The sequence below is a fragment of the Geotrypetes seraphini genome, chromosome 1 (genome assembly GCF_902459505.1).
Source record: "Geotrypetes seraphini chromosome 1, aGeoSer1.1, whole genome shotgun sequence".
Taxonomy (NCBI): domain Eukaryota; kingdom Metazoa; phylum Chordata; class Amphibia; order Gymnophiona; family Dermophiidae; genus Geotrypetes; species Geotrypetes seraphini.
Genome location: NC_047084.1, coordinates 508,942,474 through 508,969,310, shown reverse-complemented (window position 1 = coordinate 508,969,310; position 26,837 = coordinate 508,942,474). Strand labels below are relative to the sequence as shown.

The 26,837-nt window shown below is 43.8% G+C and overlaps 1 protein-coding gene across 2 annotated transcripts; it reads left to right on the top strand.

The window, feature by feature from the left end:
* The first annotated feature begins 543 nt into the window (after positions 1-543).
* On the top strand, positions 544-26,047 carry LOC117352194 (cryptic protein-like). 2 transcript variants are annotated; one of them, XM_033928476.1, is made up of 6 exons: positions 544-724; positions 6,859-6,905; positions 7,158-7,322; positions 14,188-14,302; positions 14,398-14,510; positions 23,779-26,047. In XM_033928476.1, exons 2-6 carry the CDS (start codon positions 6,884-6,886, stop codon positions 23,898-23,900), a joined length of 537 nt encoding a protein of 178 aa, XP_033784367.1. In that variant the 5' UTR covers positions 544-724; positions 6,859-6,883; the 3' UTR covers positions 23,901-26,047. The 2 variants fall into 2 exon arrangements, with proteins under 2 accessions (XP_033784367.1, XP_033784357.1); XM_033928466.1 differs by having other exon boundaries at positions 544-853.
* The last annotated feature ends 790 nt before the right edge of the window (positions 26,048-26,837 follow it).

Sequence of the window (26,837 nt, the reverse complement as noted above, 5' to 3'; positions counted from 1 at the left end):
ACATGCAAGAGATGGTCCCTGCTCAGAAGAGCTTACAGTCTAATTATGACAGACAAATAAAATAAAAGGGGTATCAGAGCATCGTGCTCATGTAGGGAATTAGAGATGGGCTAATGATGTCAGTATAGACCAAAAAAAAAACCCCACCCTACACACATCTGGAAGTAAAGATTAGAGATACAGGGAAACCCTTCTTGTAATATGAAGGAATTCATCCTATAGTCGACCACTAGTGTTTTAAATTAACCCCTCCTGCCCCCACCCCTCTTAGTGTTTTTTCACTGATCCATTACACCTCTTGGATACATTTTTTTTTTTATTGATTATATAAAAAACAGTTTACAACAAGTGTAACAATGTCAATTATTTCAAATGCCAAAAAAAAAAAAAAAAAAAAAGCATTTCATATAACAGGGCAGCCTCAAAGTAGAAACAGTGAAGGTGAAAGTGTATTTGAGAAAGCACAGCTGGTGTGCTCTGTACCATAGCCCCACCTCTAGCAGCCTATGTGTGCTGGGCGGAGAGGAGTGACAAAGCTGAGAGATGAGAATTCGCTGTCAGTTTCTCACAAAGGGACCCATATGAAGTAGAACTGGGAGCAATGTCCTACCTACTTCCAGGCGGTGCAGAGGGAAAAGAGAGTCCTTTCCCGTTCCTTTTTCTTCCTCCTTCCTTTTTGGCCGAGCAGACCACGAGCATGGATTAAATATTTGCTACTTTGCAGGTAATGCAGAAGGTTGCATGAAACCGCTTTCCGGATCCAGGGGGCTTGCTTCCAGCTGAACTGCTGTAGAAGAAGTTTCATCAGCAACTTCTGGGTTCCAGGAGAAATGTACCGGGGATGCCATGTTAGGTAAGGCTACTCTACAGTCATAGGAATAAAATATTGTGATGGGCAAAGAGAGGGGCCAATGGAGAAAGCTAGCATGGGCGGAAATGCATTTAGGGAAAGGTCTGCGCACAAGTTTTAGGGTGCACAATACAGAAAAGGGTTTTGTATAGAATTTAACCCTGCATAAAACCTCACATTAGATACCAGCATGCAGTATATTAAAATGAATGGTAATGAGGCTATTAGCTACTTGGTCCCAATGCAGAGAAGCATGCAGAATGCTTTAAGGAGAACACAATGCAAGAACTTGAACCCCAGATTTGAGGAGATGTAGAAGGGTTAGTATATTCTTCTGCAGTATCGACTGCGAGCATTTAATACCTGTGTCTTCTTTTTTGCTATGAGCATAACAGTACAGAAGGTGACAGTTCGGTGCATGTGTGGAATATTGTTCTGTGCCTAAAAATCAGCATTGTGAAAATTGCAAGAAATGTGCCAAGATTCTTGCAAGTTTTGCGATGCTGATAATTAACATTCCAACATATGCATAACTGTGTGATGGCAGTTTCCTTGTCCATGCACACAGTACTAGCTACCTTCACCGCAGAACCTTGTGTGCATGCATGTGGCATGCTTGCCCTGATTAGCGCACAAGTTCTGTGTGCTTCAAATGTGCATATAATTGGCTTAATGAATCAGCAAGCAAAACTTTCACTTTATGTTCACTTTAGAAGCCATGTGCTCGACCATCAGCGCAAGGCTCTAACATGGTATTGTGTACCAAATTGATTAAGGATTAAGGGTAGATTCAGGCAAAAGTAGGACAAACACTTTCTTTTTTAAACCTATGCACACATTTTTTGGCACTTTTATAAGGGCTCGTTGTACAAAGCGATTCCCACATGACAAACGGAATGAAGCCTATTCAGTTCCTATGGGCTTCGTCACATTTGCAGCATCCAGAATTGCTATCGCAGCTTTATAAAAGAAGCCCTAAATAAGCACATCTGTAGTCTCATGATATAATTTCTTCCAATTTCAGGAAAGAAAAAATCTTTTTCAAAAAATCTGTGCAAGAATAATCTCTTACAAGATAATGGGACTTTTCCACAAATGTGAAAAATCTAAGTAGGGGGGTGGGAAACATTGGCCGGTATGCTGTGATTTTGATGTATGAGTTCTGTGCCCCTTGTGAATGCTGCAGAAAAATTAAATCTTCATTGCAAAGGGCACATTATTTCAACACTGTGCCAGAAAACTGCCAGGCCTTGTGCACTTTTTAAAAGTTGCCTTTCTTTTTGGCCAAAACTTAATCCTGGTTCTTCTAAGCAGTTTGCATTCTTTCTTGCATTTTCTTTATACCTTGAACAATCTCCTGCTGTATGTTTCTACTCTTGAATGCATTTGTATAATATTTGTCACAGTTATTACATATGATCAACACCTCAGTCTGATTCAGGAGCTGATGCAGAAAGCTTCCCGTGAGCAGAAACGTGCAGTTACCGAGAGGTCTACACACATGTTACTGGGTGTACAAGGATGAAGGAGATTTAATTTTATTTATTGGGCTTTATTTACCACTTTTTCTTGAAGAGATTCAACCAAAGCAGTTTATAATATATTGAACAGTAATCAAGTACTCTTAGATATTTTCTCTATCTGTCCCAGCAGACTCACAATCCACTAGGACAATGCATGGTTGAGTAACTTGCCCAGAGTCACAAGGAGCAGGCTGGTATTGAACCTGCTAATCTCAGGGTGCTGAGACAGCAGTTCTAATTACTAGGCCACACTCAAGTTTATTTAGATCAGAAGTGCCCAAAAGGTCGATCGCATTCGACCAATAGATCACGAAGGCAACGCGAGTTGATCATGGAGCACATCCCGGGCTCCATGATAGACTCGCATTGCCTTTGCATTCTACCTGCTTCCAAACGCGGTAAACAGAAGCTCCGGGCTGACCAGCTTCCCCTCGCCCCCCCCTCCCCGTCGTCAATTCTGACTTTGGAGAAGAAGTTTCAGGACAGCCAATCACTGTCTGGCTGGCTCAGAACATCCTCTCTGATGTCAGAATTGACATCGGGGGGACAGCTGGTCAGCCCGGCGCTTCTGTTTACTGCGTTGGGAAGCAGGGAGAGCTCACAACTTGGTGGCGGGCGGCTTGGGGGAAAACAGAAAGAAAGAAAAAAAGAAAGGGGACACAGAAAGAAAGAAAGGGGGCATGGAGAGAGAAAGACAGATAGAAAGAAAGGGGGCAGGGAGACAGAAAGAAAGAAAGGGAGGGGGCAGGGAGAGAGGAAGAAAAAGTTGGGGGAGGGAATGAGGTCTGGAGGAGAAGAAGCATACAGGAGGCAGAAAGAAGGGAAGAAATATTGGATGCATAGTTAGAAGAAGAAAGTGCAACCAGAGACTCATGAAATCACCAGACAACAAAGGTAGGAAAAATGATTTTATTTTCAATTTAGTGATCAAAATGTGTCTGTTTTGAAAATTTATATCTACTGTCTATATTTTGCACTATGGCCCCCTTTTACTAAACCGCAATAGCGTTTTTTAGCGCAGGGAGCCTATGAGCGTCAAGAGCAGCGCGGGGCATTCAGCGTAGCTCCCTGCGCTAAAAACCGCTATCCAGGTTTAGTAAAAAGGGAGGGGGGTATATTTGTCTATTTTTGTATAGTTGTTACTGAGGTGACATTGCATAAAGTCATCTGCCTTGACCTCTTTGAAAAGAAAACCCGGAATATAAATGATAATTAACATTTTCTCTGCGTACAATGTACTTGTGTTTTTAAAAAATTCACAGATTTTTAAGGCAAGCGCAATCTCTAGAAAGTTGTGCACCTAAACTGCTGACAAGCATGCAAAACTATGTATATACTTCTCCCTCCGTATTCACTGTGATACTCGTGAATACAGAAAAAACGCAAATAAGTTTTTTATATGTTATTCGCTGTTTTCTATTAAAAACCATCGTGAATTTGGTGAAACCGCAAATAACATGGTGGGAGACCTGGCCTGTTCCTGAAGGAGAGGCAAAACACGGTGAAGAAAGTGCTGGGAATCAGCAATTTTTCTCTGTAAATGCTTGGAATCAGCGATTTCTCTATGCAAGCTGATGTAATTGGGGGGGGAGGGGGGAGAGGAGCCAGCAAGCTAAAAATCATGAATAATCGAAACTGCGAATGCTGAAACCGCAAATACGGAGGGAGAAGTGTAATGTAATAGATTAATTAGATGGCTATAATTAGTGTTAATTGGCATTAATTGACAGTATATCTAAGTTGTACACCCAAATTACAGGATGCATAACTCAAAGGCGAGCCTGGCCTTGGAAAGGGCATGAGCGATTCAGGAACATATCAGACAGTTATGTGCATGGTTAATCTACTTACATTTTGGTGCGAGCATTTACATTAGCGATTTGGCTGCGGCACATGCTTGCGCCTACAGTTAGGTATGTAAATGTGGACTTACACGAGCATTCTAGATCTGCAGTTACCAATGCAACTATATAATCCGCATTTAGCACCTATCTAGGCGATCTACTGAGAATTACCCCCAATGTGAGAAATCTTTCCCCAGGTCTGAAGAGGCATAGAAGAGTTAGTTGAAAGGTTCTAATGCCAGTTTTTTTCTTTTGTCTTCTCAGTGATGTTGCCAGTCCCAATATTTTGGATCGGCCTACAGTTAACTGGGATGGTCCCTACCTTTGCCTCCCCCCCCTCTTCCCCAAGAGATATGAAAATAAATACAGGTTTTTAAACCTATCCTGCATCCAGCATCTCTCCTCTCAACTCCATAACCTCCCTCTTTTCTCCAAACCCCGTCCCTCCCTGGTGTACCTAACAGGGTACAGATATCCCTGGTGCCAGCAGTGATTCATTTTTGCTGATGGCACCAGCCCCCCAGGCTTCCCTCTGCTATGTCCTAACAGACAGGAAACAGGAAGTGACATCAGTGAGAGTGGGACATAGCAGAGGGAAGCCTGGGGGCTGGTGCCAGCAGCAAAATGAATCGCTACTGTCACTGGAGATGCCTGTTAGGTACACCAGGGAGGGACAAAGTTTGGAGATAGGAGGGCAGATGCTGGAAGGACATGAAATTAAAAGGAGAGGGAAGTGTGGTGCCATTGCTGATGCCCAACCATAACTACACCACTGTTTCTTCTGTAGCCTGACCTGACACCCTCTACTCCTCATAACCACTACCATTATGCAAAACACCCTGGCAGCCTTTAGCCCTCTGACCCAACCACGCCTCCCCCTAACATAAAAAAAATAAATCTCAGGTACTCTAATCATCTCTTCCTTTCCCTTCCCCAAACATCCAGGACCTCCCCTAACCATCTAAAAAAAGTCAAAAGAGGTGTGTGACATCATCGCATCGCATCCGTGCATGCATGGATGCCTTCCTGCCCAATGAACAGATAGCAGGGGCGGGACTGGGGGTGGAGCTAAGGTATAATGGGGTGGGGATGGGTGGAACTGGGCAAGCCTGGGGGTGGGTCTAGGGGTCCAGATTTTACTGACGTAAAATCTGGTAACCCTAACTGAGTATGAATTCTGTAATAGCAGTTCCACGTGGAACTTCCATTATAGAATTCTAGTTTAAGTTCACAGTCTCGCACCTAACTTAGGCACAAACACTTACACCATGTCAAAGGCTGGTGTAGATGCTCAGACCTAGCTGTTAGCAGTTAGGCACATAGGCCCGATTCTATAAACAGCCCCTGAAGTTAGGTGCCTAGATCGGTGCACCTAGCCCTCTAGGCGCTTAACTTATTTATTTAAAAAGCTTAATTGGCATTGATAATTAGCAATAATGAGCTCATAATTGGCAAAAATGAAAATTAATTGGGTGGTGGGCACCTAACTTGGTAGGTGCCTATGAATTTCAGGCTGGCACCTAGTCCAAAGCATCCACCAGAAAGTGGGCATGGTTAGGGGGCAGATCTTGGGTGTGTTTTGCATGTAGGCACCTAAATTGGACTTAGGCATCAGTATTTAGGCCAAGAAAACCCTGGCATAAATAGGGGGTGCCTAAGGTTCAATTTAGGCACCACTAAACATGATCCTATAAACAGCGCCTAACTCATGATTTACATGCACTATGTGCTGTATTCCTCAGTGCCGATGTTTTAGGCACCGTTTATAGAATCAGAGCCTAGTCCCACAGTATTCTATAACTTACTCCTCCTGTATTCTCACCCCCTAGAAATTGCACATGACAGAAAATAGAATAGTGGCTAAGGTCGGTTGTGTGCACAACTGCTAATTGGCACCAATTAATGTTAATTTAAGCCAATAATTGGTTATCAAATTAATAACTGGCTGTTAATTGGCATTAAGCTGCACACACATCTTATGCTGTTAATTGGGCACCTAGGGCTAGATTCACTAACTTGGAGATCCCTGTCCGATCCGTGGGCGATTGCAGAAAGGCCGACAAATTCACTAAAGGCCTGCATGCAAATGGGGGCGATCGTTGGCACGCCCCCCCCAAACCCCCCAACGACCGTACGGATCGCTGGAAAGCAATTCTTGAGCATGCGCAGACTATCTTCCTTGACTGTAGATGGTCTGCGCATACGCTGGCCCTTCGTGCCCAGCAGAGCTTTTTTACTTTTTTTTTTTTTATACTTAGCTGACTGTTTTGTTGTGTTTTTACATCGCGAGCCCGTGGTCTTACCCCGCTTTAAACCCACGGGTTAAAACCAGGGGCTCGCACTGCGGGGAAGGGCAGGCGAGTCGGGTCTGGTCTCCACCAGTCGCTTCTTTTTGGATCGGCCAGCCCAGTCAGTTGGTGTTGCTGAAAAAGTTTAGTGCATCGCGACCTTTCTGCTGTGCATGCCGCTTACCCTCATTTGCATGCGCGGATCGGAATTAGATCGGCCACGAGGTTAGTGAATCGGGTCGGGGTTGAAAAGGGGTCGGTACACGATCGGTTTGCTTAGTGAATCTAGCCCCTAATGTATAAATGGGAATGATTCAACTCATTTCAGTTTTGGCTCTGTTTTGTTTTTTTAGGTTTGCTTCAATAGCTTTCACCTTGATGATCATTCCTCATGGAATAGGTAAGGCAGAAGGATTTTTTTTTTTTTTTTCCCTGACAGAACAAAAGTTTTATTTGATATGTTCTCTTCCTCAGATGCGTTCTGAATGTTTCATTCCCCACAGTAAGTGCAGCCAGTGTATGAAAGGATGGGAGGAGTAAAAATTGCATTAACCAAGAGCTTCTTATCTTGTTATTTTTGTTGTTGAAGATTTTTATTCTTAAAGGTGTTTGAAATATTCTACATTGCAGAAATGTATTTTTCTCTTTACAGGCAGTGAACAGGTGGATAGTGAAGGATTAGATGTTACACCTAGGATGCTGCAGCCCAGAAACCACAGCACTTCTTTAGAAGCTTTTAATGAGCTGCAAAGCACTTCTGAAAGCAGGAAACCGCTATTCTCTGGAGCGTATGTGCCATTCACTGGACTCACAGAGAGTAGGTAACAGAGCGCAAGCTCACACACGGCTGCAGATGCAGTGTTCGGGAATCAGTTGCACAGTCAGGGGGTTCATAAATACTGTGTCTCTCTTTAGTACATGCATTCCTAAGCAGGTTACAGTAATACATTAGCTAGATTTGTGCATCAGACTGCATCTCAAAACACGTGGCATCCAGATGACACTTGAACCAAGCTGAACATGTCCTGCTATATTGAGCCCCAGCCCAGACATTCGTCCCTTTCAACTGTTTCATGTTGATGGGCACATAATGGCAAGGATCTGTTGACACCGCCCCCTCCCCCCCCAGTTCTGCTGTTGCAGATCCTGAATCTTGCTATGGGATAATGGAAAATGGCTAACTCAGAAGACTGCTTACTACCAGTATTTAATCCACTGCTCTCCACCTGCTGCTACCATCACTCACTCATGAACCAGCTATCTCCTCTGTTCCCCATTTGTAAAGCTATATGGCTCTGTGTTTCTTCTTTGAGCCGTTCAGGGAGTAATTTGATGCCAAATATGCCTTTAAGTAGAGCACCAGTGTACAAGTGTGCACACACGCACACACACACACACATATATATAAATACCAAAATACTGTTTGAGTGCTATTCTGAAAATATATTCATACCTTACATAGTGTGTATTTAACAGGTGGGCATACCCAGGGGTGGGACTCACAAGTACACTTGTATACCCAGATTCTATATATTGACCAGATGGCTGCAAGGCCTGGTCAGTGGGAGAGGAGGGATCTATCCAGGCTGAGCGTTCCCTCCAAAGGGAGAAGATTCTCAGCCTGCAGTTGCAAATTAATTAGACACAAAGACTGTAATATAATGATTCAGTATCAGATTTATTAATCAAAAGATGTTATAACATTCAGTATTTGTGCCAGGGAGTGTAACATGGTCCTTCTCTCCTGTCTATATACTCTGGAGTCTAAGTTTCAGGTTATTACATTTATATTTTTCTCTTTGTATCAGATCTGTAGTTTAACATTTTTCGATAGCACAATTAGCAAAACAGATCACATTGGGCTATATTCACTAAGCAAACCGATCAGTTTGCGAGCCCTTTTGACCCAATTTCCCTACGACCTGATTCACTAATCTCTCCTCCGATCCATGCAAGCAAATGAAGGGAAATGGCATGCAAAGCAGGAAGAACGTGATTCACTAATTTTTTCCTGACACACCGACTGGCTAGCCGATCAAGAGAACCAGTTGCTTGTGTAAAAAACTGCTCTCTTCCCCATCAAAAGTGCCCTGTTCTCTGCCCTCTGCCACCTCTCCTTCACAGAACAGCACTGGAGGATAGCCCTTACCCTGCTTTTGCCACCCCGACTCTCCTGCTCTCTGTCACCCTTCCCCGCAGTGCGAGCCTGCTTTTAAAAAAGTTAGCTGTGGCTCTTCGCGGCAGGGACTCGCCGGGACAGTGAACTTGAGCGCCGCTACAGTCTGCAAGGGGAAGAGGCTGCTGCCGCTGGGGATCGCCCTTCCCTGGGAGAGCAGGAGAATCGGGGCCAGTAAAAAAAAGTAAAAAAAAAAAAATCCCAGCAAAAACAGACATCAAACGCTTGCGCAGATCATCTACAGGCAAAGTAGATGGTCTGCGTATGCGTCGGGATCGCTACATAGCGATCCATGTAGTCGGATGGGGCGTGTCTCCGCTCGCCCCCATTTTTAATATTCTCCCTTCGTGAATTGGTCGGCCTGCTGCGGATCGGGCACGGAGAGGCAGGTTAGTGAATCTAGCCCATTGTCTCTTAGCTAAGAGTGAACTGTTAAAAAAACAACTCACAGCACTTCTTGTTATCACAAAATTAATTTCTACGCATTTTCCTTACTAGCATTACAAAGCTCATACTTTATTGTATTTTATAGCATAAATCGCAATTTTCTCTACTACTATAAGCTTTCATCCTAATTTGGCTTATTGCCCTAAATCATATCAGCATAATCCTTCAATCCTTCTATTTAATTATTTGATAAGCAATGTCTTTTTAAATCAGCACATTAATAGTGTGCCCAAAATTGCAAACATCAAGCATAAAAACAAAAAAACAAAAATGGAATTGTCCAGATCAGAATGATTTGCATTAAAAAAAGTGTCCTCCAACTCATCTGGTAATGTGAAGATCTTTATTCCTCCAACACAATGGTACATTCAACGACTCAATGACTCAAGAAACATCAAGCATATTCATACTTAATTGAGAAATGAGCAGTCAATTGCCAATCATTATTGGCAGCAATTGGCAACAATTAAAATGTATCACACATCCTTCTAGTTGGGATTCTATAAAGATGTGTGCATAAATTCTCCCTGTGGATCTGAAAAGGGAGCATGGCCGTGGGAGGGGCATGGATGATGATGAGTGTTGCTAGAAATTGCACACGGTGTTATAGAATAGGGCAGAACCATGCCTAATTTAGGCACAGAATTGAGCAAGAAAACTGGTGCTAAGCACTATTCTATAAACGGTGCCCAAATTTGGGCTTCAGTGTATAAAATAGTGCTTAACTTTCATTTGGGCACCATTTATAACATCTAGTCTATAAATATATGGAATGCTATAAGTTATGGGTATATCTCATGTACTAAGGCGTGCGCTTTTATACCAGTTCTATGGCTGACCTACTGTATACACCTGGTTATGCTAATATTCTATAAAGGAAATCGGGCACCATGTAGGCATTCAGGAGGTATATAAATAATATAATAGTTTATATACCGCAGGACCGTGAAGTTCTATGCGGTTTACAATAATTAAAAGATGTTATAGACTGAGTGGATTTAACAATGTTCTGCCGGTTAACATTGATTGAAAGATACTACAAATTGAGTGGATTTAACTAAGTTAAAAGCTAGTGATGCTCTAGGGATCAGTTATTGTGGAATGAGATTGTGCAGGTTAGTTGCCTAAGTACTTTAGGAACAGATATGTTTTTAAGCGTTTCCTAAATTCCCCATAAGTAGTAGACGTAAGCAATTGTTGTAGATCTTTACCCCATAATGCTTCCTGATGTGAGAGGAGATGTTGATGATGTCTTTTAAATTTGCATCCTCTAACCCAGGGGTAGGGAACTCCGGTCCTTGAGAGCCGTATTCCAGTCAGGTTTTCAGGATTTCCCCAATGAATATGTATGAGATCTATTTGCATGCACGGCTTTCAATGCATATTCATTGGGGAAATCCTGAAAACCCGACTGGAATACGGCTCTCGAGGACCGGAGTTCCCTACCCCTGCTAACTGGAGGGGAAACAAAATTCAAGTGTGAGCTTTTTCTATGTTTGTTGGCTGAGAAAGAGAAAAAGGTCAGTTATGTATTTAGGGGCTAAACCGAATAGTATCTTAAAATAGAAACAACCAAACTTGAATTTCACACGTGCCTCCATCGGCAGCCAATGCAGAAGTCGGTAGGAAGGTGTAACATGGTCAATGTTGGCAGTGTTATAGAATTGCCCTCTTAGAACAGATTCTCATCCCATATTTTTGTAGAAAACCATTGCTTCCATCATAATCACAGAGGCACCCAATGCAGGTACAATTGTGGGGATGAGGAAAGATGGAGGATTTAGTACAGAGATAGGCAAACGATGCACAGTGACACCCAGTCTGTGAGAGGTTTACATTCAGCCTGCAGCAGTGAGATGGATTCCAGGTGCAGCGGTAAGAACGTGATACTTTTGGCCAGAAGTAGTGTTGCTTTTGACTTCCAGGGAGCATCGTTCAACATCTCATCCTTCCTGCTCCCCAGAACTCTTTGGCCCTTCCACTTGGACTGAGATCGGTGTGGCCTTCAAACCCAGATGTCTGTCTACCTGGTTTTAGTATTACTAGAGGAAAGGAAAGTGCATAACAAGAAGGAAGAAAGTGTCTGGAAATGAGGGAGGAGTATATATAAGCAAATGTTAATAGAATACAACTGTTAGTTGGTAATGATGCACCTAAATATGGCCACCCCCACTGACCCCACATTTATAGCAGGTATAAATGCACATGCCTAAATGTAGATGCACTTGCAATTTATACTGTCCAATAAGTTTCACACATATGTACCCTTGACCTATCCACGTGCATGCCCGCCCCATGCAGTTACACAATAAAGCCCTTAGGTACTATTTTATAGAATAGTTCTTTGCAGTTACGTTTGTAATTACCGTTTACTCCATTTTGCATGCAACGTCTGTTTTAGAGCCTAAAGTTAAGTGCAGAATTGTCACCCAATTTTTGGTACACTGTGGGGCTCATTTTCAAAAATGAAAAACGTTCAGAAACTGGCACAAAAGGGCCGATGGGTGTTTTTCTCGCCCAGCCCTCCAATTTGCTGTCTTCAAAACCTGTTTTCTAGACGGATATCCACGCTGTTCATTCACAGTTTGTCTAAATCTCAAGGGGGGGGCGCGATAAAGGCGTGGTGTGGGTGGGACTAGGACGGGCTTATGACTTGGACGTTTTTCTGCCATAATCGATCATTTTGGAATACGCGCAGGGCACAGTTTGGATGTTTGGGGGTTTGACCTCTTATAACAACAAATGAGGGTTGTAAAGGCACCCAAACTGACCAGATGATCACTGCAGGGATGTAAGCATGGCCCCTCCACATTCCCCCAGTGGCCACAGACCCCCTTCTCACCTCCCAAAGATGTGAATGAAAGTATGAAACTATGCCAATTTCAGCTGTTATTGGTAGTCCTAGTGAAGCAGCAAGCAGGTCTCTGGAGTAGCTTGGTGATCAGTGCAGTGGACTGCAGAAAAGGGGACCAGGTCCATATCCCACTCTTAACTACTACACTTGTGGTGGAAGGGGGTTATGGCAAGGTGTATGCTAGGAACCCAATTTCCCCGCCCCGTCCCCACAAGTTTTGGCGCTGGCGCTGTCCCTGCCCCATTCCTGTAAGCTCTGCCTTAACCGCACAAGCCTCGAACACTTATGATTTTAAAGTGTTTGAGGCTTGTGCAGATGAGGACAGAGCTTAGGCATTGGTGGAATGAGGCATGATGACATCACAATCTGAGCTCTAGAATGTTGCTACTTATGATTTTAAAGTGTTTGAGGCTTGTGCAGATGAGGACAGAGCTTAGGCATTGGTGGAATGAGGCATGATGACATCACAATCTGAGCTCTAGAATGTTGCTACTTATGATTTTAAAGTACAGTGGTGCCTCGCATAACGAACGCTGCACACAACGAACTTCATGTCTTGATTCACACAACGAACTTCGTTTCACACAACGAACTTCACACAACGAACTTCGTTTCACACAACGAACTTCGTTTCACACAACGAAGTCGCCCGAGCTGCCGATGTATTGCATCCTTCCGCGCAGGCACTGCAGGCAGTCGTTAGTCACTGCGCTTAACTGCCCTCTCTCACTGTATACAGTCGTCCTTTTAAGATAAACTCAATATTTTTTATATATCATGGCTTCTAAAAAAAGCAGGAAGGTGATTTCTGTTGAAATGAAACGGGAAATAATTAGAAGGAGTGAATGTGGGGTAAAACAGTGTGACCTCGTCAAAGAGTTTGGCCTCAGTAAGACCACCATTTTCACCATTTTGACAAATTTATCTTTTTTATGTCATCTTAGCATATTTTATGCTGCAGAACGAATTATTTTTTTTAACATGTATTGTTATGGGAAAACGCGTTTCACATAACGAACTTTTCGCATAACAAACTTGCTCCTGGAACGAATTAAGTTCGTTGTGTGAGGCACCACTGTATTTGAGGCTTGTGCAGATGAGGACAGTGAAAGAACTTGCCGGGATGGGGAAATGAGTTCCCCCGAGGATGGAGAAAAATTTGTCCCCGTGTCATTCTCTAGTGTGTACCTGCAGCGCCCCCTGAGGTGCCCCACTGCTCTACTGGGATGTCTGTGTGGACAGTCCGCTACAAATGCTGGCCCCCTCCTGCATTCCAATGGCTAGTTTTGTTCATTTTTGTTTGGGGCATGTTTTTGTCAAAAATGGTTCAAAAAGATAGATGCACATCTGAAAAATGGCCATATTTGGAAAAAAAAAAAAAACAAACAACAAGATAGACATTTTGCAGTTTTGAAAATGGTCATAATTGCTACTGGTCCTTTTTGTATGTCTTACGCAAAATGTCCAAACTTGGATTTGGACGTCATATCAATAAGGGGGTGAGTGATAGCGCTGTCACAGGCCAGTTCTGCATAAATGATTCACTGTCGGAAGATATGCACCTTTAAGCTTTTTTCTATTTCTTAGGGGGAAAGGCATGTGGGCCTTGTAAAATCAGTTACTAGAAAAATGGAAAAATTTCCTTCTCATTTTGCAGGACATTTGAAGATAGCCTCTAATTACCACACCAAAATGAATTTCCTCCTTCATGTGAAAAGAAATGTGGGTGTAGCATGATAAGACTTGCTGCAGGGTTCCCCCCCTCCCCTCCCCTCCCATACACACACACACACACACACACACACACACAGTATGCCATGGGATGCTTTTTTAGCCAAATCTGTATGGATTTGATTACTTCATTTTATGTTGTGGGTTGCAAGCTGTCCAAGGAAAAGAACATTCCTTTTCGTTAGTAGCAAATTTAGCTCCAGGTTTGCCACACAAGATGTGAAGTGTAGAATCTGGGAGTTACTCCTTGACCAGTTTACTAATCCCAGGCAGTTTGCCTTTAATCCTTATCCAAACAAAGAGAGCTTAACTGAGCAAACACCCCTAACAGGCAGCTAATTTATTACCTCCAAAGGACAATACAATTAAACCTTCTAGCCCTGTGTGAGTAGGGGGAAAATCGAGAATGCTTGTCAAACGTGCACTCCTGTCTTGCAAATGGTAATGGCTGATTTAGGGCTTTTATTACAACAGGCAGCAAATTAAACAGAAACTGCTGTCAAAATGGAGGAACCTGTATTCTTGGAAGTTTCTGTGCCTGTCCGAAGCATTTCGCCGGTCGACACTGTGAGCACGATGAAAGGAGAAAGTAAGTAAGGCCATGGGGTGCAAGTGAACCCCTTTTCACAATAAAAAAAATAGACCCCTCAATGCACGAGTGTTAATTTTTTTGCTCTCTGCCAGGAACTGTGGCAACTACGTCAAGCACGGGGATTGGATACACAAAGGTTGCCAGCTGTGTAGGTGTGGTTATGGGACCCTGCACTGTTTTTCAGAGCCAGCGCAGGAGAATTGCGGTAAGAAAAATATCCTTTGAGTTAGACTGAGCTATCTTCCAAAACTGGAATTTTATCAGCTGTGTGGTCAGAGAGGAAGCTAGGGGTTTTGTAGACTTTGATAGATGCCTTCTGTGAGACCTACAAAATTAAATTATATTTCACATTTATTACCTGCCTGTACTGAACAACAGATCAAAGCAATTTACAATTGGCAAAAATTAATAACATTCACCATTAAGGAGGGCAAAGAGACCACTAAAAAAATAAATCGATCGGCAACACAGGCCCCGCCCCGCTAACCCTCCTATCTCTCCCTCCCATGCGAGACGACTGACCGACAAACCTCCCTCCAGCAGCAGCAGCAGCACTCTAAACAGGCTGCTTCGCAGCCTTCTCTTGCCAGTGAAGCCCTCTGTCGTGTCGTTGATGATGTCATCAGTGACGTGACAGAGGGAATCCACGGCAGGAGAAGGCCGCAAAGCAGCCTGTTTAGAGTGCTGCCGCTGCCGACGCTACCGGAGGGAGATTTGTCAGTCGTCTCGCAGTGAGAGGGTCGGCGGGGGTTCGGGGGAAGTGGTCTGCCCCGGGTGCTCCATTAACTTCTTCGAGCAGCAATAGCGTTTATAGTTCGCTGCTGTTACCGGCTTCAGGCCTTCCTCTCTGCCTGATGCTACATACTTCCTGTTTCCATGAAGGCAGGACCCGACAGAGAAGAAGGTCTGAAGCCGGCAACAGCAGCGAATTGTGAATTCTGCTGCTTCCCGAAGAAGGTCATAACGCCAGGCCTTGGATGACAGAAGGAGCAGAGGGGGAGAAAATTGCTGTACCCAACTGGAGGGAGAAAGAGAGAGAAAAGGAAGATGAGGGAGAAAATGAAAGAAGATGGCAGGGCTTGGAGGGAAGGGAGGGAGGAAGAGATTCCAGGGCATGGAGGGAAGAGAGGGAAGGAGGAAGAGATGCCAGGGTATGGAGGGAAGGATAAAGGTATGCCAGACCAATGGAAAAGGAAGAAGGTGATGTCAGAGCATGGAGGGGGAGGGAGACATGGAAGAAAAGGAAAGGAGATGCCAGGGAAGGGAAGATGCTAGACCGTGGAGTGGGAAGGTAAGAAAGGAGAAGAGAGAGAGATGCTAGAGCAGGGGTGCCCAATAGGTTGATCGCGATCGACTGGTAGATCGCCAAGGCAAAGTGAGTCGATTGCAGAGCCCATCCAGGCTCCGTGATAGACTCACTTTGCCTTGGCGATCTACCGAGCCAATCAGCCTTTCTCTTTCCGACGTCAATTCTGCCGTCGGAGAGGAAGTTCGGGCCAGGCAATCACTGCCTGGCTGGGCCGGAACTTCCTCTCCGATGGCAGAATTGATGTTGGGGAGAGGAATGCTGGTCGGCCCGACGCAGGGAAGCAGGGAGAGCTTGGGGTGGCGGTGGCTTTGAGGCCTGTTACCCGATGGCTGTGGCAGCGGCGGCTTGGGGGCCTATTCCCCGATGGTGGCAGCAGTGGCTTGGTGGAGGGCAGGGAGAAAGAAAAAAAGAAAGGGGGCAGGCAGGGAGAAAGAAGGGAAACAGAAAAAAGAAAGGGGGCATGAAGAGAGAAAAAAATAAAGGGAGGCAGGGAGAGAGAAAGAAAAAGTTGGTGGAGGGAATGAGGTCTGGAGGAGAGGAAGCATACAGGCTGAAAGAAGGGAAGAAAGATTGGATGCACAGTTAGAAGAAGAAAGTGCAACCAGAGATTCATGAAATCACCAGACAACAAAGGTAGGAAAAATGATTTTATTTTCAATTTAGTGATCAAAATGTGTCTGAATTTATATCTTCTGTCTATATTTTGCACTATGGCCCCCCTTTTACTAAACCACAATAGCAGTTTTTAGTGCAGGGAGCCTATGAGCGTCGAGAGTAGCGCTTGACATTCAGCGCAGCTCCCAGCGCTAAAAACTGCTATTGTGGTTTAGTAAAAAGGGAGGGGGATATATTTGTCTATTTTTGTATGGTTGTTACTGAGGTGACAGTGCATAGAGTCATCTGTCTTGACCTCTTTGAAAAAACCCCAGAATAGGAATGATAATTAACATTTTCTCAGCTTACAGTGTGCTTTTTGCTTTTTTAAATTTTATTATTGGTAGATCATTTTGACTTGGTCATTTTAAAAGTAGCTCGCAAGCCCAAAAAGTGTGGGCACCCCTGTGCTAGAGCATAGGGGAGGGGTTGGTGACAGAGAGAGAAAAATGGAGAGGTGGCAGAGCTGAAATCAAGCATGTACAAAGGAGAGAAAGGGCACAGGATAGACAGTTTATGGAAGGAGCATAGAAAGAGGGAAGATGCCATATGGAATGGGGAGAGGGCGGACAGTGGATGGAACGGGCAGAGAGAGAGAGAGAGGGCAGAGAGTGGATGGAAGGGGCTGATGCTGCATGGAAGTCAGAGAGAGAGGACAGATGCTGGCTAGAAAGAAGAGAGTAAAGACAAGATGATTAAAACAGAAACGACAAAAGGTAGAAAAAAGGTTTTTTTTGTTGCTTTAGAATAAAATAGGATTGAAGTATTGATAAAACTTTTATTAACAGAAAATAAGGTAATCTTTTTATTGGACTAATTTTAATACATTTTTAAACTACCTTTTAGAGACTAAAACCCCCTTTCTCAGGTCAGGACAGTATAATGTAACAGCAGTATAATATATTGACCTGAAGAAGGAGGCTATGGCCTCTGAAAGTTAATTGAAAAATGGATTAGTCCAATAAAATGGTATATTCTTATTTTTGATTTTTTTGTTTTATTTCTATTTGTTAATTTGTAAAGTGGTGATTGTCAGTTTCTTCAAATTTACATCTGCTATATTTATATTTTGCAGAGTATTAGGGGGCTATGTGTCATTGTTTCTAAGGTGTTTCACTATGCAGTTTGTCTTCTTGGTGGTTCAGTTTAACCTTTATCTACATATCTGTATCTGTGTTCTGTATATATTAAAGACATGGTTTTCTATTAGCATTGACTAGCCTTGTTTGGCGAAATGCATTGGGCATGGTTCTTGGAAGCACTTGAATAAACCTGATTTGAATCTCCTTATTTTCTGCCGATCTTCTTTTGTTTCATGTTGGATTCTTTGGTGGACTGCTTGCCTTATTGTTTCATTACAAGTTAACAAACATGGAACATACTAGATGAGTTACAGATTTGGTTGTTTATACATACATATGGGTTATAGTTGGTTGACATAGAGTGAGGCAGTTGAGAGGCATTGTAAACTTGGTTATTAGTATAGACTTATATTTCGGATAGTATTACTACTTTACAATATATTTGAACACTTTAACTCTAAACCCTTTCCATATATCATATATCATAAAATGCTAGAGTGCGCATGCGCTCTCGAAAATTCGTGCGGTGTGGCGCCGTGAGGTGTGCTTCTGTGGCAACATTCTAACCTCATGGCACATGCGGGGGCTGAAGGCGCACGACTGTGCTCTCTCTCTCTCTCTCCTAACCTCCCGGCTCCAGCGGCGTAGGCAGCACCAGTGGCAGCAACCGAGTGGTGGACAGCAGTCCCGCTCTGGCCGTTGACCCTCCACAAACCTCCTGGCTCCAGCAGCGTAGGCAGCACTATAAACACGCTGCTTCGTTCCCTTTACTGCTGATTTCCTCTGCCGCGTCTCTGATGACATCATCGGAGATAGACGCAGCAGAGGAAATCGGCAGTAGAAGGCCGCGAAGCAGCATGTTTAAAGTGCTGCCTACGCAGCTGGAACCCGGAGGTTTGTCGGCGGTGGGAGGGTCATAGCAGGCCAGATCGGGCAGTAAAAGAAGGGGGAGGGGCCAAACGGAGCAGAGAAGGGAAAGGGGGATTGGGGAAAATGCTGCTACTGCTTCTGCACAGGAAAGGGGGGGATAGGAGGAAAATGCTGTTGCTGCTGCATAGGGAAGTGGGATGGAAATGCTGCTGCACAGGGAAATGGGGAAAAATGACAGACAGACAGCGGGAGGGAGGGAGACAGAAAGAAAGAAAGACACAGGGGCAGGGAGAGGAACAGAAAGGCAGACAGAGAAAGGGGGCCAGAGAGAGAGTTAGCGGGAAAGGGAAAGGGGGCTGCTTTAGGGGGAGGGGTGTGCTTGGGGCAAACAGCTTTGCTCTGGGGGAAAACAGAAGGGGCCATGGAGAGACAGGGAGAGGGAAAGGGGGCTGCTTTGGGGGGAGGGGTGTGCTGGGGGGAGACAGAAGGGGCAATGGAGAGATAGGGAAAGGGGGCTGCTTTGGGGGGAGGTGTGCTGGGGACAGACAGCTTTGCTCTGGGGTGGGAAGACAGAAGAGGGCCATGGAGAGACATTTGGGGGGGAGGTGGGTGCTGGGGGCAGACAGCTTTGCTAGGGGGGGGGGAGGGGGAGACAGAAGGATACAGACAGCGGCCAAGGAGAGATAAAGAAACACTGACAGACAGACATCTATTCTAGCACCCGTTAATGTAATGGGCTTAAAGACTAGTATATATATAAAGTCCTGGGTAAGTAGGTGGGAAGGGAAGGAAGGGGGATTTGTTCAGAGATGTTTGGGGGTTGCATAGAAGAAAAATTGTGCACTGGTATGCTAATTTTTGTTTGTTTTGAAAAAAAAAAAAGAAATACAAGTGGAAATAAAGAAGTAAATAAGAAAACAGATAAATGGGGAGGGGTGAGTGAGGCAGAGGGCGGGACAGGGCCAGAGGGGCCCAATATAGTTGTGTGCCTAGGGGCCCTTAAAAATTAATCTTGCCCTGGTTGTCCGAGGGGGGGGGGGAGAGAAAGGCTTGAGTGCTGCCAGAGATAGTGGGTGTTGTCATGGAATGTCAGGTGCTTGGGAGGGGAAATTTGACATAGTTTTAACACTGCCTGTCAAACAGGAAAAACACTGAATCCAACCTGCATATTTTTAAGTTCAAGTTTTAGTTCCCAATAAACCTACAACTATATTCTGTAGGTTTGCAGTAGAGAATGACACGGGATCAAATTTTTCCCCGTCCCCGTGAGTTTTGTCGCTGTCCCTCTCCCCACCCCATTCCTATAAGCTCTGCCACACAAACCTCAAACAAACACTTATGATTTTAAAGTGTTTGAGGCTTGTGCGAATGAAAACAGAGCTTGCAGGAATGGGGCAGGGACAGGATAAGAACTCGCCAGGACGGGACAGGAAAATGAGTTCCCACGGGGACGGAGAAAAATTTGTCTTCGTGTCATTCTTTAGTTTACAGTTGTAGATGACTGGGTTGTGTTTGTGAAAATGTATTTTCTGGTGGCATAGTATTTGGAAACATTCATATGAATAGAATAAAAGAAAGGCTCTTCTGCTTGACCACTTTTAGAATATATTCTCTTCTGTTAGAGTCGGGAACTATTTGTCATACGAGTATTACAGTATGTTGGGGGGGGGTGTAGTTGTTTCTGCCAGACAGTTAAAAGGATCTATCTCCTTCCTTCTACTGTACGTACTGTAGAGTGTAATATGTTTTCCAATCTGTAACCTCTCTTTGAGATGACGGGCCCCTGAGAGTTGATAAGTGCTATCAAAATGCTTCTCAAATAGTCATTAATGGAAGACCAAAGCACTCTAAAATGTCTTTCATTGACTATGTGTCTGAGGTGCCTTTGAAAAAGGGGGGAGTCGTCTTCCTAGGTTCTCTCTTAAGGAGACTAGCTCCATATATGAAACTTGACACCCTTTTATCAGTAATATCTGGACTGTGAGAGAGCAGTGCACAAACCAGGGGCAAGGAGCCAATGTGTTTGAGAAAACTGGAGAAGAAGGGGCAAGGGAGAAACTGGAAAGGAAAACAAACAAAAGCAAACAGTGACTGCCTCTTATCATCCAAAGTCAGACACAGCCTCAGTGAAACAGAAAGTACTGTAGTTCTAAAATGTATAATTTTTAGTCCTTCACCTTCCATATCTGCTACCAAGGCCTTGTAATCACTGCTTTCTTAAATAGCAATATTTATAAAAAGATAATTACATTAGACATAATAATCAGAAAATGCAGGTCTACTAGAATTTTAGCCTCCTAAATTTGTGCCCTATTTTCAGCCAAACCTATGAGCATAAGATTTCGGCTGAAAAATCAATTTTATTTAGGAGCTTGAGCTATGGTAATAAATTGAGGCTTGCTAATTGTTTGCATCAATTTATGAGGCTAATTTATGAACCTAGCGCTAAAATTAGTGCCACGCTCCTAACTTCTTTTCCTCATCCTAAATCCACCGTCCACTTTTTACTTATTTAACCCCGCTTTTACAAATCTGCGCTAGTGTTTATAGCGCTGGTCACGGCGATAACTGCTCCGCCGCTCATAGAATTCCTACGGGCGTCGGAGCTGTTACCACCCCAGCAGGCGCTAAAAACTGCACTACAGTTTTGTAAAAGGGGGGGTGCTGTTTATTTATTTAATCTGTTTTATAGCCTGTCCTCCCCAAAGAGCTCAGAACAGGTTATAAGGTAACATACATAATAATTAAACAAATGAGATACAGACAATTAAGGCAATATGGGCTAGGAAGGTATTCGTCTAGCACAATTGCTCATTCTTGGCCCAATGTTCAGCCAGCAGCGATCAGCGTTTTGTTGACTGCCAGTAGCGTTAAACCTAGAAATGTAGTTCCGGGCCACAACCAGGCAGTAGCATTGATTTTTCAGGTTTGAAGAGCCAGTTAAAAATAGCCAGTTAAGTGTGATATTCAGCACTAAACCGGCTATGGGTTACCACATAAAAATGGGACTGACTTTTATGCAGACCCATTTACATATATGTGGTTAACCCATAGGCAGTGGAATGCTTTTTCATTTGGGGACCCCAAAGGCTCCGCCTTAGCCCCAGCAGGATCCTGTGGCACAACCTCTCTCTCCAGCTCCCGAATCCCCCACCTGCCTTCCCCTGTTGTTGTAATTTTAAATCTTCTGACAGCTGCTGCACAGCATCAACAAGCAAGCCTGCCCTGGAAGCATTTATTCTGCAACGATGCTGCACAGCAGCTGCGTGGCGGCTGCCCGAAGATTTAAAATGACAGCGGCCGGGAGGAGGTGGGTGGGGGAGCAGAGCCACAACTGACTCTGTACAACAATTTATGGAGAGGCCATGGCCTCTTTGGCCTTCCCCGTTCTGACAACTATGGGTTAATCTAGCCCAGGGGTGGGCAACTTCGATCCTTGAGGGCCGGAATCCAATCGGGTTTTCAGGATTTCCCCCAGTGAATATGCCTGAGAACTATTTGCATGCACTGCTTTCAATGCATATTCATTGGGGAAATCCTGAAAACCCAACTGGATTCCGGCCCTTGAGAACCGAAGTTGCCCACCCCTGACCTAGCCGGTAAAGTTTTGAATATCAGCACTTAACAGGCCCAATGATGATTCCTCCCCCAGAATGCTCCCAAAATAGCTGATTTAGAGGCCGGAGCTAACCGGTTATTATCAGTGGTGCTAAACAGTTAAGTGCCACTGAAAATAACTGTTTAGTGCAACTCCAAAAGGGTGTGGACACCTGGAATGCGCTTCCAGGAGAGGTGATAGGACAGAGTACAATAATGGGTTTCAAAAAGGGCCTGGATGACGACTTGAAGGAGAAAGGGATTACAGGGTATAGATAAAGGGGTACTATACAGGGTACATCAGGATTAGGGCATAAACAATTCAGGTGGTGGGAACTTACAGGTCAAGGACCTCGAGGGCCGCCGTGGGAGCGGGCTGCTGGGCACGATGGACCCCTGGTCTGACCCAGCAGAGGCAATACTTATGTTCTTATGTAGTCATGGGAGTGTATGAGCGGATCAGGGATATTCCTAGAAATTAGGCACGATGTTATAGAATACCTGCCATAAATTGGGCACAAACATTTACACCAGCCTTTGGTAGGCATAAATACTTGTGCCCAAAGTTAGACACAAAGGCCCAGATTCTACAAATGATGCCTAAAGTTAGGCACCTAGATCGGTGCCCTTAACTTAGGGCTTCTTTTACTAAACCACAAAAGAGCTTCTTACAGTGGGCCAGCGAGATAATACTCCGATGCTCATTCTATCCCTATGAGCGTCAGAGCATTTACCTTACCAGCTCGCGCTAAGAAGGTCTTCCGCAGTTTAGTAAAACCTACCTTTAATTATTTAAAAGGTTTTCTTGACACCAATAATTAAAAAATAACACCTTGGAATGGACATAACTTGTATTTAATTGGCAGGTAGGCATCGAATTTGGTAGACGCCTACCGGTTCCAAGTAGGCGCCTAGTTCAAGGCACCTACCAGAAAATAGGCATGGTTAAGGGGCAGATCGTGGATGTGTTAATCATTTAGGTGCCTGTTTTGGACTTAGGCACACTCATTTAGGCCAAGAAAATCCTGGCATAAATAGGGTGCACCTAAGGTTAAAATGCTTATCGACATCTAAGCCCACTTTAGGTGCCACTAGGCACGATTCTATAAAGTGCGCCTAAATTTATAGAATTGGGCTTAGCGATGTGCTCATCGGCACCTAAGTTTTAGACACCGTTTATAGAATTGAGGCTAAAATGCGTATAAAGCTAGTATACTACAAAGGTCATTCCATGCAGAGTACTCTTTACAGAATACTAGCTTAGCGCAGATCACACTGCCTAACTTTGAGCACCATTTATTAAATCTACCCATTTCTGTAATTTTTTTATTCTTGCTTTATTGATTTATATTTATTGCAAACTGTTTTGAATGGATTTTTTTTTTTTTAAACAATGCTATAAAAATTTTTATAAATAGATATATAATCTTCACAAAAAAAGCTATTGTATAGCTTCATGCATTGTGCGCTAGAAGAATCCATCTAGGCAGTCCCTCCTTTTTTGGGATTTGGACCAGCATCATGGCATAAACTGGGACTTCTGCTATATGTTCTTGTGCAAATGAGGAGTCAGAATTCAGGGTAGTAGCATTTGCAGATAGGAAAAGGGGAGTGTTACTTCATATTGAGCACCTTCTCTTAGGAAACAGAGAAAGGCTAAATATCTTTGAACCATCCCCTCACCTGGGACCCTATCTGCCTCTTCTTTAGCTGTGCTCAGGAAGGTTGTGGCACGGATTCATGGTAATTGTGTGGTTCACAAACAGCTGGACAATCGCTAGATATGATAAAATGAGTCATTTCTACCAGAGAGGACCAAGGTTCCCTCTTCTACTTAACAGCTAAGCAAACAGCATAAATAAGTTTGCTAGGGAATGGGGTTCAAAGTATCAAAGTCAAAATGGAATATCTAGTATTTTACCACTAATCATCTTCTTTTCTGGGGTTTCATTTTTCTATAGATCCAAAAGAGGAAGATGAATATAGAATGCTGTATTCTCCTGCATCCCACCTACGTCCAGCCGCATATCTTGTCATGGCCACTTTATTCCTTGCTCATAGAATTATTAACCATGAATGCTGATAGTACACTATCTTCACTACTCAAATGACTCAATCTGGACCACATAAAGCTTTGTCATATGAAGTTCTGATACACAAGAAGACTAAGCAAAGTGTTACAGCCTGCTAAGGATGCAGATGGGCAAGTGTTCACTGTGCTGCTTATTGTGAAGGACCAACACTTCCAGTGGAAGTACAGAGTAATTATTTTATTCTTCTATCTTAAATATTTAAAATCAGAATTATATCTATTCAGCATTTTATTTGTGCATGGTGCTGTGCACAAATTGGATGTTTCACCATTTTCAATAAAGCTCCTGTTTTAAGGGGAATTCATTAGCTGAAGGAAATCAAGACTCTCTTTAGAAAATCTTGTACGTTATTACAAGAATGCGTTGAGACTGTCTGTCCATCTGTCTGTCTGGATCTCATGTCAAAGGAAAAGTGACAAGAGTTTGTGCTATGGTTTGATGTAAGGGTTTGCTGTGCTGTTTTATCATTTCCAAGTTTCATGCTGTAGAAGCCAACTTTCCAAAAAAAAAAAAGGGGGTGCTCAAGCACCCACAGAACTGGTGCATGTGCTTTCAATTGAAGTAAAACCCGGATGTCTCAATCTATCCTCCTTTTTCTGGAGTCATATGGTAACCCTAGCCCAGGGCAGTCCACCCCCACCCTCTTGCTACACCAATGCTTAAGTTATGTGCACGAATTCTGTATATTCATATTTTCGTCCGTATTGAGCAGAAGCTTTTATGAGGTGGGTCTGCATAGAAGTTTGCACTTATTTACACACTTTTGAAAATGTTGCCTTAAGTCAGTAAATAGACCCAGAAACCTGGTGCTTGATTTTTTAAAAAAGACATATCCAGTCAAAAGTGCACGAGACAATCGCACGCGGACAAACCCGCCCAGAGAATCACACGCAGGACGGCAGCGCGCTGGATTTAAACACTATTTTAAAGCGCTCCAAGGAGGGGTGAGGGGAATCCCCACACACACTTTACTTAGAAATGTTGGCGCTCCCGTTGGGAGAGCGTAGAACCCCTCCCCCCCCATTACAGAGGAAACAGTAATTTTTACCTAAAAACAGGGGAAAAGGCTATGTCCTCTGTAATGGGGGGAACACCAACATTTCTAAGTAAAGTGGGGGGGTTCCCTCCACATACACACACACCCTCAGAGTGCTTTAAAATAGTGTTTAAATCCAGCGCGCTGACATCCTGCACGCGATTGTCTCGGCGGGTTGGTTTTGTCTATGTACCATAAAAGAGAAGCTGTAAGCATATAAACTCCTTGGGGGTAATTTTCAAAACGGAAATGCATTCATGCTCTTTGAACATTCACCAAAACCAATACAGGGAGAAGTGTCACTGTCTCTTGGAAAGGAGACTAAAGTCTTAGATCCATAATGTTGATTTTTCATGTGATGGGTCCATAGACAGTCTGCAAATTTACATGCTTGAACTTCTGTATCTTTTTTATTTTTTCACATAAAAGGATATGATTTGGACTCAGTGCTGTAGTAAGGGAGGGCAGGGGGCGGTCCGCCCAGAACGCCATCTTGGTGAGGGCACAGGCATCCGTCCTCTTTTCCACACCACCACCCCCGCCCCCTACTGCCGCACATGCATCCCGCTTCCCTTCCCTGTACCTCTGTAACGTTTCCTGGCGCAAGCAGCAACCCCAACCTGCTGTCGTGCATAGGCTTTTCCTCTGATGTCACTTCCTGGGCCCGCGCCTAGGAAGAAGAGTCTACGCAGGCGCAACAGCAGCCTGGAGGTTGCTGCTCACACCAGGAACATTACAGATGGGAAGGGAAGCGGTGCGTGCGCAGCAGGAGGGTGTAAGGAAGGAGTGTGGAGGTGGGAGCAGAGAAGAGGGCGGGGAAGGGGGCACCACCCCGCCTTGGGCACCTCTCGCCCTCCCTACACCACTGTTTGGACTGTTGTATTACAAATTGTTTGCTTAAACAATTCATTAAAACCTCTTTTTTTTTGTTTGTTTCTGATGACTTTAGTCACAAATATGAGCAAACATTTATATATGTGGCTATAAAATGACTTCCTTAATATTAAAACATTTTGTGGTTGCCATGTTATGAGTCCACCTGGCCTTTGAAAGCTAGAGAAACAATATATTGCTAGCCCAATAAAAAAGGTATCTTCTTTTTTTTTTTGTATTTTGTTTTATTTCTATTTATTATCAAAATGTCGACTCCATCAGGACTCATGTTTTGGCTGAGCTATGATCAAAAAAAAGAAAATTCCAGCACTTGGCGTTGCACGTTAACTGCTTGTTATGCATGTACCACATTCACACCACAGTATCATATGTAAATGAACCGCTGGGAACATGGAGGAGGAGACAGAATAAAGGCATAAATGGATTGCACTACGAAAATGCATTCGTATTTTTATTCCATTAGAGATTTCTATTCCGCCATTACCTTGCGGTTCAAGGCGATTTACAAAAGATTTATAAATGGGGGTTACAATGGAAGAACAATTGTCATTTCTAGAGTTGTAAAGAGTAGGTCATTTGTCAGTTCTTGAGTGGTAAAAAGTGGTGAAGAGTAGATTTATTGAATGGGGGTAACAAATGAAGATCATTTGTCATTTCTCAGGTTGTACAGAGAAGGTCAGGTAGTTTCAGTGTGGCGGGAGGAATGACGGAGTAAGTGAAGTTAGGACTGTTTCAGGAATTTCTTGAAGAGTATAGTTTTTATTTCTTTTTTGAATATCATAGTCTGGGGAGGTTATCAGTAGGTTGGAGATCTGGTTATCTAGTTTTGGGGCTTGAGTGGCTAGGAGGCCATTGTATAGTTTTGTCCGTTTTACTTCTTTGATCGGGGGAGATGTGAATGGGGAGTGCGTTTTTCTATGTCTGGTTGAGGTTGCTTGGATGAGGCGGTTGTTTAGGTAGGATGGGCTGTCTCCGTTTAGGGTTTTAAATAACATGC

Coding starts and splice junctions, on each gene's coding strand:
- LOC117352194 (XM_033928466.1), top strand. CDS start 831: ATGTACCGGGGATGCCATGTTAG. Junction 6,906..7,157: donor GATCATTCCTCATGGAATAG/GTAAGGCAGAAG, acceptor TTCTCTTTACAG/GCAGTGAACAGGTGGATAGT. Junction 14,511..23,778: donor GCCAGCGCAGGAGAATTGCG/GTAAGAAAAATA, acceptor ATTTTTCTATAG/ATCCAAAAGAGGAAGATGAA.